Source organism: Phyllobates terribilis, unplaced genomic scaffold (genome assembly GCF_046119375.1).
Source record: "Phyllobates terribilis strain yellow unplaced genomic scaffold, ASM4611937v1 Scaffold_5__5_contigs__length_657084704, whole genome shotgun sequence".
In the NCBI taxonomy this organism is placed as follows: domain Eukaryota; kingdom Metazoa; phylum Chordata; class Amphibia; order Anura; family Dendrobatidae; genus Phyllobates; species Phyllobates terribilis.
In genome coordinates, this window is record NW_027362765.1 from 535,626,818 (window position 1) to 535,647,220 (window position 20,403).

The 20,403-nt window shown below is 45.7% G+C and overlaps 1 protein-coding gene across 2 annotated transcripts in view; it reads left to right on the top strand.

Moving 5' to 3' along the window:
* Positions 1-8,042: 8,042 nt before the first annotated feature.
* The window catches only part of ZSWIM8 (zinc finger SWIM-type containing 8), a 109,813-nt gene continuing 97,452 nt past the window's right edge, over positions 8,043-20,403 (top strand). For both annotated transcript variants that reach the window (XM_073685798.1, XM_073685799.1), the window contains exon 1: positions 8,043-9,282. In XM_073685798.1, coding sequence (XP_073541899.1) covers positions 9,105-9,282 — 178 coding nt within the window. In that variant the 5' untranslated portion in view covers positions 8,043-9,104. The remainder of the gene's footprint in view (positions 9,283-20,403) is intronic.

A 20,403-nucleotide genomic window follows, 5' to 3' on the forward strand; every position in this document is an offset into this window, starting at 1 on the left:
AGATGGTTTGGGGTGAGTTGGACCGCAGAGTGAAGGCAAAAGGGCCAACAAGTGCTAAGCATCTCTGGGAACTCCTTCAAGATTGTTGGAAGACCATTTCCGGTGGCTACCTCTTGAAGCTCCTCAAGAGAATGCCAAGAGTGTGCAAAGCAGTCATCAAAGCAAAAGGTGGCTACTTTGAAGAACCCAGAATATAAGACATATTTTCAGTTGTTTCACACTTTTTTGTTAAGTATATAATTCCACATGTGTTAATGCATAGTTTTGATGCCTTCAGTGTGAATGTACAATTTTCATAGTCATGAAAATACAGAAAAATGAGAAGGTGTGTCCAAACTTTTGGCCTGTACTGTATATACAGTGGGGAAAAAAGTATTTAATCAGCCACCAATTGTGCAAGTTCTCCCATTTAAAAAGATGAGAGAGGCCTGTAATTGACATCATAGGTAGACCTCATCTATGAGAGACAAAATGAGAAAACAAATCCTGAAAATCACATTATCTGATTTGGAAAGACATTTTTTTCAAATTTTGGTGGAAAATAAGTATTTGGTCAGTTACAAACAAGCAAGATTTATGGCTCTCACAGACCAGTAACTTCTTCTTTAAGAGGCTCCTCTGTCCTCTACTCATTACCTGTAGTACTGGCACCTATTTGAACTTGTTATCAGTATAAAAGACACCTGTCCGCAACCTCAAACAGTCAAACTCCAAACTCCACTATGGTGAAGGCCAAAGAGCTGTCGAAAGACACCAGAAACAAAATTGTAGCCCTGCATCAGGCTGGGCAGACTGAATCTGCAGTAGGCAAGCAGCTTGGTGTGAACAAATCAACTGTGGGAGCAATAATTAGAAAATGGAAGACATACAAGACCACTGATAATCTCCCTCAATCTGGGGCTCCACACAAGATCTCAACCCGTGTGGTCAAAATGATCTCAAGAACGGTGAGCAAAAATCCCAGAACCACACGGGGGGACCTAGTGAATGACCTGCAGAGAGCTGGGACCAACGTTACACAGCCTACCATCAGTAACACACTACGCCGCCAGGGACTCATATCCTGCAGTGCCAGACATGTCCCCCTGCTTAAGCCATTATATGTCCGGGCCTATCTGAAGTTTGCTAGAGAGCATTTGGATGATCCAGAAGAGTATTGGGAGAATGTCATATGGTCAGATGAAACCAAAGTAGAACTGTTTGGTAGAAACACAATACCTACCTACTCTGAAGCATGGGGGTGGCAGCATCATGCTTTGGAGCTGTTTTTCTGCCAAGGAACCAGGGTGACCGATCCGTGTACATGAAAGAATGAATGGGGCCATTTATTGTGAGATTTTGAGTGCAAACCTCCTTCCATCAGCAAGGGCATTGAAGATGAAACGTGGCTGGGTCTTTCAGCATGACAATGATCCCAAGCACACCGCCAGGGCAATGAAGAAGTGGCTTCGTAAGAAGCATTTCAAGGTCCTGGAGTGGCCTAGCCAGTCTCCAGATCTAAACCCTATAGAAAACCTTTGGAGGGAGTTGAAAGTCCGTGTTGCCCAGCGACAGCCCCAAAACATTACTGCTCTAGAGGAGATCTGCATGAAGGAATGGGCCAACATACCAGCAACAGTGTGTGCCAACCTTGTGAAGACTTACAGAAAACGTTTGACCTCTGTCATTGCCAACAAATGATACATAACAAAATACTGAGATGAACTTTTGTAATTGACCAAATACTTATTTTCCACCAAAATTTGAAAAAAAATTATTTCCAAATCAGACAATGTGATTTTCAGGATTTGTTTTCTCATTTTGTCTCTCATAGTTGAGGTCTACCTATGATGTCAATTACAGGCCTCGCTCATCTTTTTAAGAGGGAGAACTTGCACAATTGGTGGCTGACTATATACTTTTTTCCCCACTGTATGTATATATTGTGGTAAAGCGACTTGCTCGGCTGTGTGCGGAGGTAGACAAGTAACACTGTCTCTTTAAATTTCGGGTTAATTTATTAAACGTCATAAACTAACCAGGAGTCCATAAAGAAAACACAGCCCATTCGGCATAAAGAAAAAAACAAAATACAAAGTTGCACCACAGTCCGTATATCGGCCGGCGTCCAGCCACTCAAGATTAGTCACTCACGGTTCAGCACAGCACATGCGAGCTCCTCTCTGGAGCAGGTTTTTCCAGACACTGAACCATGTGCTAAACAAACGGCCTCCATTTTATAGGTTGCTAACCACACCCAGAGGTGAGGCATGTGGGTAGCTGGACCCGCCCAACTCTCCAAAATACCTGTAACCCGGTCCCAGGTGCACCAATCAGTCCTCTTAGTGCTTACGTGCACTAGAGCAACACTCCGGGTTACATCGCAGAGGACAGCCATCTCTGTGATACATACCTCCCATCGACTATGCGGCCACTAGCCACCTTACAATATTATTTTCTGAATACAATCATCATAAGTGAAGGGTATTTGTCTCATCCTTTGTAGTAGCCCAAGAACTTCTCAGAAGACACTTGCATTAATAGGACAGTATATCAATATTTAAACGGAAAAAAAAGTAAAGCATTAAGAGACTCTGTTAGCAATGTTACATATTTTAAACCATTTTCTTTTAATTCTCATAAAACAAAGACACATTCCCAATACATCTGAGAATTTTTTGCACAGGAGATAATAAAGATCTATCTCACACTGTTGAAATTATAAAGGCTTTTTCAAACAATGAGAAGCTCAACCCTTTGCAAGGTCAACAATGCCCAACACTCAGTCCCCATACACATTAGACTAATATAAGCCGAAATTGACAATATCAACAAGGTTCGTCTGATAGTCTAATGTGTATGAGGGCCCCGGACAATGGATTGTTGGGGAAGATATCGATTGGGCATGTCCAATTTCGGACTGCCAATCACTTTGTTCTCCCAGAGATAAGCCGCCAGCATCAGCTTTCTCATAGAGAACACATAAGCACTCAGCTGAACAAGCACTCCTCTGTACTTGAGAGATGGTCGAGATGGCTGTTTGCCAAACCACTGTTCGGCCGACAGGGTTTTAATGTGTACGGTGGCCCCCGTGTTATGTCGGTGTCCCTGCATGGACTCACTAACCCAGCCGCTCGGCAGCGTCTCCTGGTCTAGCCGCGGCTCCCAGGTTTCAGAGCCCGTGCACGTTGCGCAGGTCTCCTGGAAACATACTTATGGCGTGTGAGCGAGCAAGCTCCCCGCTTCTTAAGGGAGCAGTGTGTACTCTGGAAATGTCCCGAGCCTATAGCTGGAAGTCATTAGGTATTTAAGGCATCTTCCCCTGTAGGGAGGTGTCTGAGCAACTTGAATACTTAGAGTGTCTTCAGCTTACTAGCTAATTGTCAGGTCCCTGATCCTGAATTCATTCTGTGACCCTGCACCTTAGTCTGTCTTGTGTTCCTGATCCTGTCCTGCTAGCATGAACCAAAATCTGAACCCGTCCAGTCTGTCCAAGCACCTGAACCCTTTCTGTTTGAACCAACACCAGTGTCCATAGTGTCAGTGATCTTGATCCTGTCCTGTCTGACACTCCAAGTCCATACCTGCGTCCCTTTTCTGGGGTCAGCTGCTACAGTACTGTCCTGGAGTGGTACCTGGTGGGACTGTCCTGGAGTGGTACCAGGCAGCTAGCTGCAGCTCAATCACCATCAGAGGCTCTAGTGAAGACTAAGTAGCCGCTTAGTTGCGCCCCATCAGGGTAAGCCCGGCCCATAGCGCAGTGGGTCCACACTCACTAGCGTGACACCCGAATAGCTGGTTGTCAAGAGAGATGTCGACAGAGCATGTCTGATCTTGGACTGCTGATTGCTTTGTTCTATTAGAGATAATTCATCACCATACATGCCTGGTGACAGCTCTCTCATAGACAACATAGGAGCACATAGACAAGCGAGTGCTCCTGTGTATGGTAGAGCAGGCTCAGATGGCTGTCAGCAAAACCATGTGTGTACCAACCTTAAAACACTTAAACAATCTACAGGGTAAAACTATATTGTCCACCTTTCATATACAGCTTTTCAGTAATGTTTGTAGAAAAATAAATTATCATTGAGTAACCATTTAAATTCTTCTTTCATAAATCAATAGAACACATGAAAATGAGCAACGTTGCAATATATCTTATCAAAGAAATCTGCTTCTGCTACGCACCTGTCCTGGATCCATACTTTGCTCCCCTCACCTCGGTCTGCTGAACTCTGTTCTTGCTCCAGGTTGTGCTTTGCAGATGGCCTGGTGTGATCCCATATGATCATCTGCCTGGGCCTATATAAGTCCTACCAAGACACACACCTATGTCTTGGTATTAAGACTTTTACAGTTCCTGCGTCCTGTTTGCCTGCAGCATCCTGGACCTCAGCTACCTGTTCACGGTCTCCTGTCCGCCTGCGGACTGCAGAACCTTAGTTACCTGTTCCCGGTCATCTGTTTGCCTGCAGCATCCAGGACCTATGCTACCTGTTCCCGGTCTCCTGTCTGCCTGCAAACACCAGAACCTTAGTTGCCTGTTCCCGGTCTCCTGTCCGGCTGTGGACTCCAGAACCTCTGTTCTAATTGGGCACCCCCCCCCCCAAAAAAAAAATAAAAATAAATAATTGTCGGGGTCACAGAAGACCATACCTCACAATTTACCAGCCTTAACATTCCATAGTAATTTTCCTCCTGCTGAAGTTCTATATTTCTCTTTCATTGGCCCTATAAAGTATTATGCCAACAAAAGTGCCCCCAAACACAGTATGATACCTCATAGTGAATTCCTCCACATTAACCTCCACATGTACAGTATAATGACCCTAGTGTGCCCCACCTCAACTCCCGAGGCAAAATATGGTGACCCCAACACAGTATGATCCCCCAACTGTGACCCCCACACAGCTCTCTGTGCAGTATAATGGGCCTACATACAGTTTAATGGCCCGCACTAGCCCTCCAAACAGTATAATGGCCCCCACACAGTATGATGGACCCCACACAAACCTTCACCTGTATAACTGTTTGCATACAGTATAATGGACCCCCAACTAGCCTTCCATATAGTATAATGCACCCCCATAATCCTCCATATGGTATAATGCACTCCCCATGGTCCTCCATCGAATATTATGCACTCACCATGGTCCTCCGTAGAGCATAATGCACACCCCATGGACCTCCATAGAATATAATGCACTCCCATGGTCCTCCATAGAACATAATGTACTCACCATGGTCCTCCATATAGTATAATACACTCCCCATGGTCCTCTATAGAATATAATGCATCCCCCATGACCCTCCATATAATAAAATAATCTCCCCATGGTCCTGCATACAATATAATGCACACCTCATGGTCATCCATACAATATATTGCACTGCTGCTCTGATACATCAGACGTCGAGGAAGAATGATGGGGCTAGAAGTGTTTGCTGACGCTCCCTCCTCGCATTGGGCAAGCAATGATGATAGAGGAGGGAGCGTCAGCAGATGCTTCTACTCCCATCATTCTGTGCGGGCGGACGGCCAGGCAATGCGGGTGCTGATGGGTGGAGGCGGGGCCCGATGTAGGGAGGGCCCTGTGCATTGAGGGCTCGGTGCGGGCCCCCCTGGCTCACAGGCCACATAGCAGTATCAAGGCCTGCCGCCATTAGCAGTATGCCACTGCCTCCAAGACCTCAGCTACCTGCTCCCTCGTGCCTCACCTGCCTGCTGCATTAACGCCTGTGGCCATATGCCCACCCAGTCCTTGTGCTTGGCAGATCAACCTCACCAAGTGAGCCTAACAGGTTCTTTCTCTGGCAGAACTGGTAAGTCATTTTCAAAGTTCTCAATTCTGAAGTAAAATCTGTTTCAGTGAAGACAGACTTTCCCATCACTGAGATAGGAGATGGCAGTTGTTATGATAAGATATATTGTAAAGTTGCTCATTTTCATGTGTAATACTGATTTATGAAAAAAATATAAAAACGGTTACTCATTAAGTTTAACGGGATAGTGGAAACAAGATTTTAAAACTTTTTACAAACACATAAGAATTAAATACTAATTAGTGATAAAGATTTTAGAAGAAATTTGGATACTTAAGCATTTTTAGTAAATTCACTGATTAATATGCGGTGTTGTTAATGTTAAGTCAATGGTGACGAGAAAAAAGCTCATTATGGGCACTATGTAGCTTTAATAGATATATTTACAATTGGCCATTATGAAACATTCTATATACATGCAAATGACTCAGTATATAGGCATGAATAGAAGGCTTTCATGGAGATTCCTCTGCAGCTTGCTGGAGACCCGAGGTGACACAGGAATAATAATTCATGTCAGGATTTAATGTTTTTTTTTTACTTATTGAATCAATGTGCTCAGGATCACTCCTTGTGTTATAGAAAATAATAACACATATTAATATCCTAAAACATATTTAATCACTTGCCTAATTCTGAGACTTTAATATTTCCATTTAAAATATCATTGGATTATATTATGGCTCCTAAGGAGATGTGCAGAATTAGAATGGGGCCCCACCATGTGCTAGTTCACATTACCATAACCCCATACTGGGACTGGAGGGCCCTGCACTTGTTTGCCCAACTGCCTTCACATCTGTTCTTGTAGAGAAGGATGGCATGATCCTCCAGGAGGTTGACCCCCCTCTATTGTTCATTAATGTGGTTCTTGTGGGCAGCAAAGACCCTGCATTGGTCCACACAATGTATAGGGAAGGGGCCAATGTGACCTGGACCTCTTTCCTGGAGTAAAAAGCAACAGGGCAACTGCATTGGCTTTGTGGTTCAAATATCCATGCCACCATGAAGGTCGGAGTGAAAAAAATGGTCCTTCTGACATTTTAGTAATATATTCTAAAATTCATGTCAGCTAAAATTTGGCAGCTTGTATTAAGCATTGAGTGACATTTTGGGTCCTGTCCGTGTCCCAGAACATCACCCATCTGTACTAACAGGTTTTTCCGTAGAGTTTTTCCTGCCAAGGAGATGCAGAAACGCTCAGGAAATTTCTGCTTCAAATCCTGATCGTGCGCACATAGCCTTAAGTTTGGGTTCGCTCATCTCTATGCATAACACATATGTATCTGCCAGTCCAGGCTCAGAAATCAGCAAATCCCCGAAGTGCACAGCGCCTGCGCTGGGGGGATTCATAAGTCTGCAGTTACAGAGTGACAGCAGACTTATCATTTTAGACAGGACAATCCCTTTAAGCCGCCTTCCTACAGCCCCGGTGTCGGCTGTTTTATACAATGGGCTCCTGAAATAAGGCCACATTCAGACATTTGTGGAACTCGGTCCATGGTGTGTGACTATTCCGCAGTCTCCTGACCTCAGCAGCCTCATAGGTACATATGATCCCGTGGAGTTTGGGGTGGGAGCGCTGCGGCCGTTCTGCCCATCACGACCCGTACAGACATCTAAATGTGGCTTAACTGCTGCTGGTGGGGCTTAACGCTCATTGCTGCAGTTTAACCCCTTAGATGCAGCTGTCAATGGTGACAATGGCATTTAAAACTGGAGAGAGGGGGAGCAGGACAGGGGATGCCAATGACACTGCCATGTCAGTGGGGTCTACCGATGGCACTGACTGGACCCAACTTGTGACCGGGCTTCATATGAGATGGGTCATTTACAATACGCTGCATTATATCAAATAATCGCAGGTTCAAGTGCAGTTAGGAGAACCAATAAAAAACGTAAAAAAAAAATGTAAAATGTTTTTGAAAAAATAAATAACCCCAAATCCCCCACATTTCCAGGCACATTAAAATCTAAACCAATAAAAGGCACATGTTTGGCATTGCTGCATGACTAATAAAGCATTGCAATATTTACACATTATAGCAAATGCCTAAATGAGAAGAATTAAATGGCAGAACGCTGACTTTTTCAGTCACTTGGCAAAGAGAAGAAGGACCTCAGCCACCCCAGCGTGCGCGGCCTGCGCCAGTGACAGGGGCTTAGTCCTGGGTCCTCCTGACACCACAGAGTGCGGCTTGGCTTCCAGACTGTCGCTTCCCGTCCTCTGCTCTCCCTCGCACCGGCTCTCTCTGGTGAAGGAAGCCGGAAGTAGCAGGGCGGAAACCGGGATCAGCTGATCGAGCTGTCCCCAGGTAGAGCCGGGCAGAGGAAGCCGCGGCTGGCTGGCAGGCAGGCGGGTAGGCAGGCTGGCGGGGGAGGACTGCTCACTGGATGGAGGACGCCTCTGACTCTGGCTCGCGCTATACCGCAGGGTGCACAGGGAACGGGGACGGCAGGCGCACAGGCCCCGCAACAGCTGTCTCCCGGCCACACGGGGGCAGTGTGACAGCACAGGGCTGAGCAGTAGGGGGGCTTTTGTTCAGGCAGAAGAGCTGATAAATCCCCTCCGGGGGCCCTGACATCGTCCTCCAGTCCCGGCCACTGCCGCTGCCGCCGCTCCGTGTCCGTGCACCAGAGGCAGGCAGGAAACAAAGGGAGCGGGAGAACAAAGAGCGGCCGAGCAGCTGCCCCCCAGCCCCGGCTGACAGCAGCTCCTGTCACAGCTCTGCCGGACACCGAGCAACAAGTCCTTCCACCAAGATGTGAAGTCGCCATTTCTGGCCTCAGGAGCCGCCTTGTCACTTTGTTGGGATCTTTGTTGCCATTTTCTGAGTGTAAATATTATTGTTTGGGAAGTTGGAGCCGGCTTTGGTGCAGCACTCGTATGAGCGGAGCCATGCAGCCCCTGGGCTATGGCGGAGCAGGGTGTCCTGGGCGCTGCAGCTCATCTTTAACCCTTTCTTTTTTACTGGGAGTCGTCTCATTTAGGTGACTGTCGCTGTCCTATATTTTGGGGAGATTGAGCTCAGTGTCTGTCTATCGGGGGAAGGGTCGGGCATGACGAAAAGCACAAGAGTCCAATAAACCCCGGGGAGGTGATGATGTGAGATACCCCCGCCGCTGGCACCTGGATTTTATAAGAGAATTTCTATTTAGTCTTAAGGAACGATCACACCGGACTGACCGCCAGCCCATTTGTACGTACAGAGGTTTTTTACCAGAGAGATTTCTTTCCCAGCCTGACACCAGTTGTTGTAGCGTCCAGAAGGCCTCCTCGGTTTCGACCATTGGATGTAATGGAACTCATGTTCGCTGAGTGGGAGGACGGCGAGAGATTTTCTTTTGAGGACTCGGACCGGTTTGAAGAAGATTCTTTATGTTCTTTTATCTCAGAGGCGGAAAGTCTCTGCCAGAACTGGAGAGGATGGCGGAAACAGTCAGCGGGGCCCAACTCCCCCACCGTCAAAATGAAAGGTGAGTCCTACTTTATTACCATCTGATTATAGATTGCACCATGAAAAAACTGTTTTTTTTTTTTTAAAGAAAAAGTCAGTGTTGCCTATAGCAACCAATTCAAATAAAGATTTTATTATTCTAGAGCATACATGTCACACTCTGTCCTGTGGACCAAATCAGGTCTGCAAGGTGGTTATATTTGGCCCTCGATACCAGAACCACCACCCCTATGTGGGGCCATTATTCTGTATGGAGGACTGTGTGGGGGCCCAGTATATACTGTATACTGATTGACCCACAACTGTGTCCAAGTTTTTCATTTTGGCCCTCTGTGTGTCTGAGTTTGACATCCCTGCTCTAGAGCATATTTGAAAATAACAGAAGTGATGCGGTTGGTTCGGGCAGCTGGGACACTTCCCTGAGGCAAGTTTCATGTTTCTTTAAGTTGGATGATTATTATTGCGGTAAGTATTATAGGGAGTTTTAGTATCTAATGTTGATTCCTTTTGGTGTTGCTAACAGATTTTGTGTTTCTGGCTGTTGTCCATTTAGCTGTATTATAGTAATGCCATCTTGGTTATTGTTATTACTCTTGTTGACCATGTCACCGCTTATTGTACAATCCCAATACTCTAGGGGGGCTTAATTTGCCAATTTTGCAAGTTTTCCCACCTATAAAGAATGGGGAGGTCTGTAATTTTTATTATAGGTACAATTCAACTATGAGAGACAGTATCTAAAAATAAAAACCAGAAAATCACATTGTATGATTTTTACATAATTAAATTGAATTTTATTGCATCAAGTAAGTATTTGATCACCTACCAACCAGCAAGAATTCTGGCTCTCCCTGTTAGTTTTTCTTTAAGAAGTCCTCCTACTCTGCACTCATTACCTGTATTAATTGCACCTGTCTGAACTCATTACCTGTTTAAAAGACACCTGTCCACACACTCAATCAATCACACTCCAACCTCTCCACCATGGCCAAGACCAAAGAGATGTCTAAGCACACCAGGGACAAGATTGTAGACCTACACAAGGCTGGTATTGGCTACAGTACAATAGACGAGCAGCTTGGTGAAAAGACAACTGTTGGCACAATTATTAGAAAATGGAAGAAGCACAAGATGACTGTCAATCTTCCTTGGTCTGGGTCTCCATGTAAGGTCGCGCCTCGTGGGGTAAGAATGATTCTGAGAAAGGTCAGGAATCGGCCAAGAACTACATGGGAGGATCTGGTCAATGACCTGGGACCACAGTCTCAAACATTACCGTTAGTTACACACTACGCCGTCATGGATTAAAATCCTTAAGGACATGCAAGGTCCCCCTTCTCACACCAGCACATGTCCAGAACCATTTGAAGTTCACCAGTGACCATCTGCATGATCCAGAGGAGGCATGGGAGAAAGTCAGATGAGACCAGAATAGACCTTTTTGGTATGAACTCCACTCGCCAAGAACACCGTCACAACCGTGAAGCATGGTGGGAAAAATATCATACTTTGGGAGTGATTTTCTGCAAAGGGAACAGGACGACTGCACTATATTGAGGGGAGGATGCATGGGGTCATGTATCACAAGATTTTGGCCAACAACCTCCTTCCTTCAGTAAGAGCATTGAAGACTGGTCATGGCTGGGTCTTCCAGAATGACAATGACCTGAAACACACAGCCAGGGCAACTAAGGAGTGGCTCCATAAGAAGCATTTCAAGGCCCTGGAGTGGCCTAGCCAGTCTCCAGGCCTGAACCCAATAGAAAATCTTTGGAGGGAGCTGAAACTTTAATGTTGTCCAGCGACACCTGAACCCCTATACCTGAAAGATCTGTATGGAGGAGTGGGCCATTATCTCTGCTGCAGTGTGTGCAAACTTGTTCAAGAACTACAGGAAACGTCTGACCTCTGTAATTGCAAACAAAGGTTTCTGTACCAAATATTAACTTCTGTTTTTCTTTTGTATCAAATACTTATTTCATGCAATAAAATGCTAATTAATTCTGTAAACATCATACAACGTTATTTTCTTCTTTTTTTTTAGATTCTGTCTCTCACAAGTGAAGTGTACCTACGATAAAAATTATAGACCTCTGCTTCTCACTAAATTAAATTAACTTTTTGATGATATTCTATTTCATTTCCGCAATACAAAAAGTGAAACTCGTATATTATATAGTCATTACACAGTGATCTATTTCAAGTGTTTATTTCTGTTAATGTTGATGATTATGGCTTACAGCCAATGAAAACACAAAAGTCATTATGTGAGTAAATTAGAATAATTAACAAAAAACACCTGCAAAGGCTTCCTATGCATTTAAAAAGGTCCCTTAGTCTGTTTCAGTAGGCTCCACAATCATGGGGAAGACTGCTGACTTGACAGATGTCCAGAAGGCAGTCATTAACACTCCACAGGGAGGGTAGGCCTCAAAAGGTCAATGCTAAAGAAGCTGGCTGTTCAGAGTGCTGTAACCAAGCATATTAATGGAAAGTTGAGTGGAAGGAAAAAGTGTGGTAGAAAAAGGTGCACAAGCAACCGGGATAACGATGGATAAACTCAGGGCCGGCTCCAGGTTTTTCTGGGCCCGGGCGAAAGAGTCTCAGTGGGCCCTTTTAACACATACACGATTCATGATGCACAGATACGGCGGAGAAATAAATATATATATATATATTTATTACACATGGCCCAGCCTGCCCCCTCATCCTTCACATACGCAGACATATGCGCGCGCACACACGGTACGCAGACATATGCGTGCGCACACACGGTACGCAGACATATGCGTGCGCACACACGGTACGCAGACATATGCGTGCGCACACACGGTACGCAGACATATGCGTGCGCACACACGGTACGCAGACATATGCGTGCGCACACACGGTACGCAGACATATGCGTGCGCACACACGGTACGCAGACATATGCGTGCGCACACACGGTACGCAGACATATGCGTGCGCACACACGGTACGCAGACATATGCGTGCGCACACACGGTACGCAGACATACACATAGATAAAACAGACAAATATATATACACAGTCATATACACTGACATTCACATACATGCACTCACACAGACCCATTACTAATATTTTTAATATGGGGATTGGGGAAGCCTCACTCACCTGTCCCCGGTCCAGTGTCCTGTCCAGCAGCTCCTCGGGTATGGGGCAGTGCAGGGCCCCCGGCGTGTCACAGACTTCATGGCCCTGGAACATCAGAGGGGCCCACTTGCGGTCGGGTCCGGGCCCCTCCCGCCCATCTGTGCAGGACCTCCGCTCCGACGGTGTTTGATTGCCGGCACTCCCCCAGACATGGCCGCGCGCTGTGCGGCTGTGTCTGCTAGTAATGACGCGGCAGGAGCGACACACAAGCACAATTAAAGGTGCAGTGCCGTCGACCCTGCCGTGTCATTACTAGCAGACACAGCCGGACAGCGCGCGGCCATGTCTGGGGGAAGTGCCGGCAATCAAGCAGCGCCTGCGTCCCTGAACAGGTGCCGAGGAAGCGGCCAGGGCCCCGACAGTGAGTGGGCGGGTGGGTGTGTGGGCCCGGCCCCGACAGTGTGTGGGCGGGTGGGTGTGTGGGCCCGGCCCCGACAGTGACTGGGCGGGTGTGTGGGCCCGGCCCCGACAGTGTGTGGGCCCGGCCCCGACAGTGTGTGGGCCCGGCCCCGACAGTGTGTGGGCCCGGCCCCGACAGTGTGTGGGCCCGGCCCCGACAGTGTGTGGGCCCGGCCCCGACAGTGTGTGGGCCCGGCCCCGACAGTGTGTGGGCCCGGCCCCGACAGTGTGTGGGCCCGGCCCCGACAGTGTGTGGGCCCGGCCCCGACAGTGTGTGGGCCCGGCCCCGACAGTGTGTGGGCGGGTGGGTGTGTGGGCCCGGGCCCCGACAGTGAGTGGGCGGCTGGGCCCCTCTGATTTTCCAGGGCCCCGGCACTTGCCCGGGTACGCCGGGTGCTGACGCCGGCCCTGGATAAACTACTAGACTTTTCTGTTGGTAAGTCCTCGATCCCACCCTCACACCCAAATTGAAAAATAGGTTAAACTACAATTAGTAGACTTTTGTCGCACTTTACATCCAAAAGACAAAGACTGTACCTACTACTCATCAGTCCACAACTGATACAGTTGAATTGAAGCTGTCACCAGAAATAACGCGGTTAATCTACAGGTTAACAGTGTCATTATGCTGCCCGACGCCTGCTCGCAGCCGAATGTGGCGGGGATAAATTTAATTTAATAATTAATAGTTTCAGTCATGGGGACAAGGGCGCCTCAGGGTCAGTCATCACTCTGAGAATATATAGTGGCCGAGGTAACCGTGTCCCTGGCGCTGACTGACAGCCGGCCGCAATGCAGAGGGAGTGACTGTCAGGGCCAGGGGCGCGGTTATAGCGGCCACTCTGTATTCTCAGTGATGACTGAAACCGAATGCTGGCGGGAAGAATAAAGTTAATTTTCTCCCTGCTGCGTTCGGCTGCGTGCAGGTGCCGGGCTGCATAATAACGCTATTAACCTGCAGATTAACCGCTTATCTGCAGGTTAACAGTGTTGTTTCTGGTGACAGGTTCCCTTTAAGTTGGAGTCCCTCTGCGCCTGTTGGCACCATAATCTGGTGGGACCATGCCCCCATTTTGTTCACTTTTCAGCCACCAGGTTCTTCTCTCTGGCCATGGCAATGGCGCATAAAAAATCTCTTACAATATACTAAAAGCATAACTGCTGTAGTGTACACAATGATTTCTTGTTACATTCCCTAAACAAACTGTAGGCTCACATTTAGGTCATACCAAAACCTAGGAAGGATTTGACTACTCGCTCTGGTTATTGTGCAATCTCCCTAATATTGTTTTGAAATTATTTTCTAAAATTTATATCTATGAGATTGGCCACATACATACCTCACCTTACACATAATGACTAGGTGGGATTTGTTCATCATAGGGAGATAATACAGATTTTCTTAGATATAGGGTCAAGAGATTTATGATATCAGCATGTAGTCAAAAAATCAGACTGCAATAAGTCCTACAAATTCTCTCACTTTGGCATCCTTAAATGAGCTAAGGGATCATTGCCCAGATAAACTTTTGTCGTACTTAGTTGCCATCGTATATTTCAACCTTCCAGCAGGTCTCTATGCTAAGATCTGAACTTACTCCTTTTGAATCACCTTTCCTTCAAGACTTTGCACCAAACGTCCCATTTCTCAAGTATATTCAATTCCCTCCACTCATACCAATTGTGACGCACCCTGGTTCGTAAAGGAATGGGAGAAGGAAATTGGGTTGGACTTTTGAGGAGCAGAGTTGGATCAAGTTCAGAGACTTCAATAAATACTTATACTAGATCACAGGCTGCATGAATCTGATTTTGGCTGCACAATTGCAGCCAGGTATATTTTTCTCTGAAATGTTCCGGCTGTTTTTCCACCTGTTAATCTGTTATTCGAATTGCAGACCTGGCAAAAATCTAAAAGACGACCTAATAGCTAGCTCTGGTGCTGCCAGGCCCCTTGTTGTTTCCCCTGGTGAGTCATGGTCTGGGGAGGAGGTCTATCCCCTGGTGACCTTTCTCCTTAAACTCCCCAGGATTTCCCTCACTTCATGGATAGCCTTGCTGTGCACTGCGTTCAATTTCATTTCATTTTTTTGGCAGTACAATACAGTGCAATTGGTTCGCCTTGGAAATAAACAATCTGTATTAGTTACTTGGCAGGAAATCTCATGAAAATGCTCCAAAATATTACTCCCTTCCTCCACATCTCTTTTTTCCCTCAGTGCACTATGACTCTGTAGTCTGTTTTGCCAGTAAAGTGAATATGTTGTAGAAAGTCTAAATTTAAACCATGTGTAGTTATAACAGAGGGTCTTGTATGTAGGCAGTGGTCTTGGTAGTCTGCTTCATTAGTTTTATGCAAATTGTCTCTTCAACGAGGAAGAGGACTCCAGCGCCACCTATGGGAAGTATCAATCCTAATTTGCTGACACTGTGTTTTGGGGTGCTGCACCTCGTCAGAGCAAAGTATGAGATCTGGTTTGGGTGGGTGAGATGTGTCTGACGGAGATCCAAGGGGTCATTAGTTTTAGTGATTAGATAGCACTAAGCTTTGCTTGTCTTAAAGCCATTTTTTTTTTATCAAATGCCCATAAGCCCTCATTCATACACAACTTTTTTTTCCCATTTTAAAATGAATGAAAAAGAGTCCAAATGTACATGATTTTCACATGAGTTTTTGGTGACATTTTATTTCCTGACACTTGATGTTCAACAGAGAAAGACGCCTAAAACAATCCATGCCAGGGAAATGCGTAGTTTTGATCAAACACTAATAACCCTAATGGTGGCAAAAAAAACTAAATGCAATGTATATAGGCCTTTATGGCTGTATAATGTGCCTGGGATCCACCTAAACAGTACGTTTAGTAGGAACATTGAAGTGAATGTCCCATCCTGTGCATATGTCCAATTGGATAGCCGATAGCATGTAAAGACAATTTTACTTGGTCCATTCACATATTACATGAAAAGAGCTGAATAGAGGACCACAGGCAGTCTTTTTTTTTCTTTTAGTCTCATTAACACTAAAATAAAATGTATATTTGCGCTGACTGTTAGCTGTGTATTGGTGCATTTTATATTGTTACTGGAGGGAATTTGTTTGTGTTCTTACGCGTTTCTGCCTCTTTTACCTGCTGGTGATTTTCTGTGTTTATTCATGAGCTTTCTCTGATCTATGAAGTGATGGCATATCCCAGTGATCTCAGCTGAGGACTATTGACACAGAAAGCTTCAGCTTAGTGTCCACACAACTGCTCAGTGCTCCATCCCTTCCGTAACCTGCTTTTCCCGCAATTAGGGTAAGGCCAGACAGAGCGGCCAAGAACCGTGACAAGAAACTGCTTAGTTATTTCAATGATCGTTACACGGGTGCATGATGCTGCAGGAGACCAGTTATCCACCTACAGAAATAAACGGCACTGCCTTGGCCGCTCAGTCTAGCCTTACTCTCTGATAAAATACTTAGTGATGCACCTTATCACCTGAGCACTTGATCTAATTCAATCACATCTCATCTCCAAACTTATTTTATGTTTTACCAGCCCTGACTTATCTCTTCAGTGTTCTTAATAACATCGTCCCTTTTTCATTTAATTTAATGATCACACCCGTACTTAAGAAGCGACTCACTATTCCTGATTCAATCAATACTCTTTGACCTTTGTCTGTCTTCCCATCTCTCGTCCAACTCTCTTTGACCATCTACAGTCTGGTTTCTGTTCTCGCCTCTCAACTGAAACTTACTAATGATACGCTATCTCTCAAAGCCTCAAGACATTGCCCTGTCTTCCTTCTAGACCTGTCTTCTGCCATTTACAGTTCACTATTTCCTCCTGTTAGAAATGTTCTCATCTCGTAGCATCACTGACCTGTGGCCTCTCTTGGATCTCTTCATACATCACAACCCTAACTTTTAGGCTGGGTGCCCACGTAGCGTTTTTCAAGCGTTTATGCTGCGGAATTTCCGCAGCATAAACGCTTGTGAAACGCTAGGTAATCCGCACCCCATGGTCCCCAAGGGGATTCCGCATGTTCTATGCACATGCTGCGGATTTTTCCGCAGCGTTTATGCTGCGTACAAAAATCCGCAGCATGTCATTTAATTTTGCGGAAGCGCAGTGGAACTCCCGCCATTGACTTGCATTGAGACGCATAGAAACCGCGACTGTACATTTGTACAAGCGGCTTCTATGCGTCTCTATGTGCGGATGGTACCCAGTTCTGGAGGAGAGGAGACTCTCATCCAGACCTGGGTACCATTGTACCTGTAAAAAAAGAATAAAATAACAAATAAAGTTTATACTCACCTTTCCGAAGGCTTCTCTCTGAATGCCGGCATCGCTTGAGGACCTGCGGTGACGTCACAGTCATGTGACCGCAGGCCCTTCACCGCTCTATCTCGCGATATGCCGGCAGCCGGGAACCAGACAGGAACGAGCGCTGCAGCCACGCCGGGGCCTTGGGGGTGAGTATAGCTTTATTTGTTTCAATTTTTACGGTCACACTGAATAAATCCATGCCGTTTGCATGGATTTATACAGTGTGACCTAGTTGTCAAGCACTTTCCAAGTGATGCTATCGCCTGGAAAGCGCTTGTCAATCTGCATGTGGAAACACATGTATTCTGCAGGAAAAACGCATGCACAATCTGCATGCGTTTTTTCCACCAGGGAGATGTAGAAATGCTGCAGAAATTTTCTGCTTCATTTCTGCATCGTGGGCACATAGCCTTAGTGCCTTCTATTCACACCTCCTAATCTCTCTCTCGCTTTTGGTGTCTCTTAAGGCTACTTCCTGGGACCCCTGCTTTTCTCAATTTTTACCTATAGCCTGGAACAGTTCCTAGAATCTCATTGCTTTCAGTACCATATTTATGCTACACTTTATCTCTCTGGCTCCTATGTAACATCTCTGCAATCTGGTATTCCTGGGTGTCTATCAGCTATCCTGAAAAGATGCTGGAGGCTCCATTTTGCCGCCTAAAAACTCATGTTTATTGTACATGTCTATAATAAATGCCGCTTTAAAATAGATATATAATAATGTGGCAACAACCCTATCCCCCAGCAGTCAAAATGTGATATGACAAACCAAATGGTATTTTCTCTTTTACACCTTCCTAATGTAGTACATAGCAGTACATCATGCATCAGGTGTGGGCGTATGGAGTAGACTTCTAAGCTGAGTCTCCTCCGTATACGGCAAGAGCCGGCTTTGTCATATAGCTTGTACCTGCTACGTATAATGCTTGGGTCCATCTCCAGTCACAGCTTTTACATTCCGCTGTCAATCTCTGATGTCAGCATTTAAACGGTTCTGGTAACTGTGCATGGGGTCCCGATGGGTTAACCTTTGCAGTAGGGAGCCTACTGAAGCCCCCATCTCTACCATCCTTGTACTCAGATTGTGGCTGGGCTGCATAGGAGATCGTCATTTTTACTTCTACTACATAAAACAAAAGTTTTGAAATGTTAAAGTTAATGAATATAACCGTTTTTAAATCACCCTGTCCAAAAAGAAAATTAATGTATGTAGTATCGACTCGTCTGTAAAAGTCCATCCTATGAAAATATAAAGTTAATTAAAACTCATAATCCAACAACTATACAAGTTTGGGATCCTTAAGATTGTACTGGCCTGAAGAATTATGTTGCCAGGTCATTTTAGTCACACCTGAAACATTTAAAAACTGAACCCCCCCCAAAAAAGATGGCGGAATTGCATTTTTTTTTTAAATCTAAATGGTACTCTAGGTACTAGCAGGTGGGAAAGCGAGACCTATTAGGCTCTGGGCACCTCTGAAAATAGGAAGCTGAATAACTTAACAACTTCCTCCAGAACTTTCTGACCTTATTGACATTTTACAATTATGGTGGGACATAAAGCCACACTAAAAATTAGACTAAAACCACATGTTAACCTGCTTGAAATGTTCTCACAAAAGCTTCCTTGACAATTTGTGATCTTAAAGAAAATCTATTGGCGAGATCACCCCCACCTACCATCCAGATCACATATATGGCTATGCAGGTGTTTGAAATGTAAATCTATCAACATTTTATATTTTATACTAGCTGAACCCGGCTCAGTCTGGTTAAATGAAAAAGAGAGCGCACGTTTCTAAAAATATTTCATTTCACAATGCTTGTGGGTATATAATATTATTTGTTGGGGTATAGCATGTGTTGCTTCTACGTCCAACAACTGGTATATAAAAACATGCGTGAATTCGAATGCAACGTTTATATATATATATATATATATATATATATATATATATATATATATATATATATATATATATATATATATATATATATATATATATATATATATATAGCTGTGGCCATCAGGCAGGCATGGTGGCAGCCTGTACCCTGTGACTCCTGCAGGCCTGTACTCTGCACAGGTCACTAAATAGGTCGGTACTTGCTGTCAGGTGTCTCAATGGAGCTGGTCATGTCAGGGATTGCTAGTAATGCACTAGGGTACAGAGGGAATGTGACAGGAGGGGGCGCAGAGATGAAGGCAGGCAGCAGTGGAGGAGGGGATGATCTGCTTGACATGTCCCGGGCCAGTACCGGCCAGATCACAGCATCGCTCCCGCCGGTGGCGCAGTGGGATTTGCAGTTGCTCGCTATCCGCCCACTGCTCCGAGGCTCGGGCCCAGCTCAGCCACGAGAGCGGAGGCCGCGGCCTGCGCCTCCCCTTGCAGCCTCCCTCTCTCCTTCCCTCCCCCGCTCGTTGTTGCGCAGTTGGAAATAACTCACCTGCCGGAGAAGCCCCCGCAGCGGTGCTGGAGAGCAGAGGCGGCTGCTTCTTAGGCAATGGTGGTGATGAGCAGCAGCGTCTTTCGGCCTCGAACAGACGGTCTCGTCATCGCCCCCCCCCCCAACCACCACAGGGGACACGAAAGGAGCAGAACACAGGCAGCGGCTGGGGCAAATGAAGGAGACGTAGAAGGGTATATGAATGAGATGTCACTAAGGGGGGGGGGAGAGTCAGCTTGGGACTGAGCTCGTAACACCCCCCTCTCGCTGTTGCTTTTACATCCAACAGCTGGTATATAAAAACTTAGTAGGTATATAAAAACATGCTTGTATTCGAATGCAACTTTGTGTCAAAACTTCAAAGCAATCGGTGAAGAACTTTCGGAGATTTAAGATTTTGAACAAACGAACATTTACATTTTTATCTATAAGATAGATGGGTTGCTAGATTCCCTAGTAATTAGCTTTTTAATTCAGGTATTAAGTGCTCTGGGTGTGACAGAGCACTCCCAGGCTTTTGCCACCCCTGCCTCTGCACCATCCTTTTTAGCTGATTGATAGCTCATTGTCTGTGTGATGTCAGATTCCAGGCATGGAAATCAGACAGTTTCAGCAAGGCTAGTGTAGGGCAGGGAAATCACCTGGGGAGGCAGAGGCTAATGAAGTGCTCTTAATGCCATATTTTCATATGAATTCAAAGGCTGATTCCTTGGCAATACAGCAACAGATAAAAGGTATAAAGGTGTCAATGGATTTACATTTGAAAGCCCTGCTTGCCCATATTTGTCATATG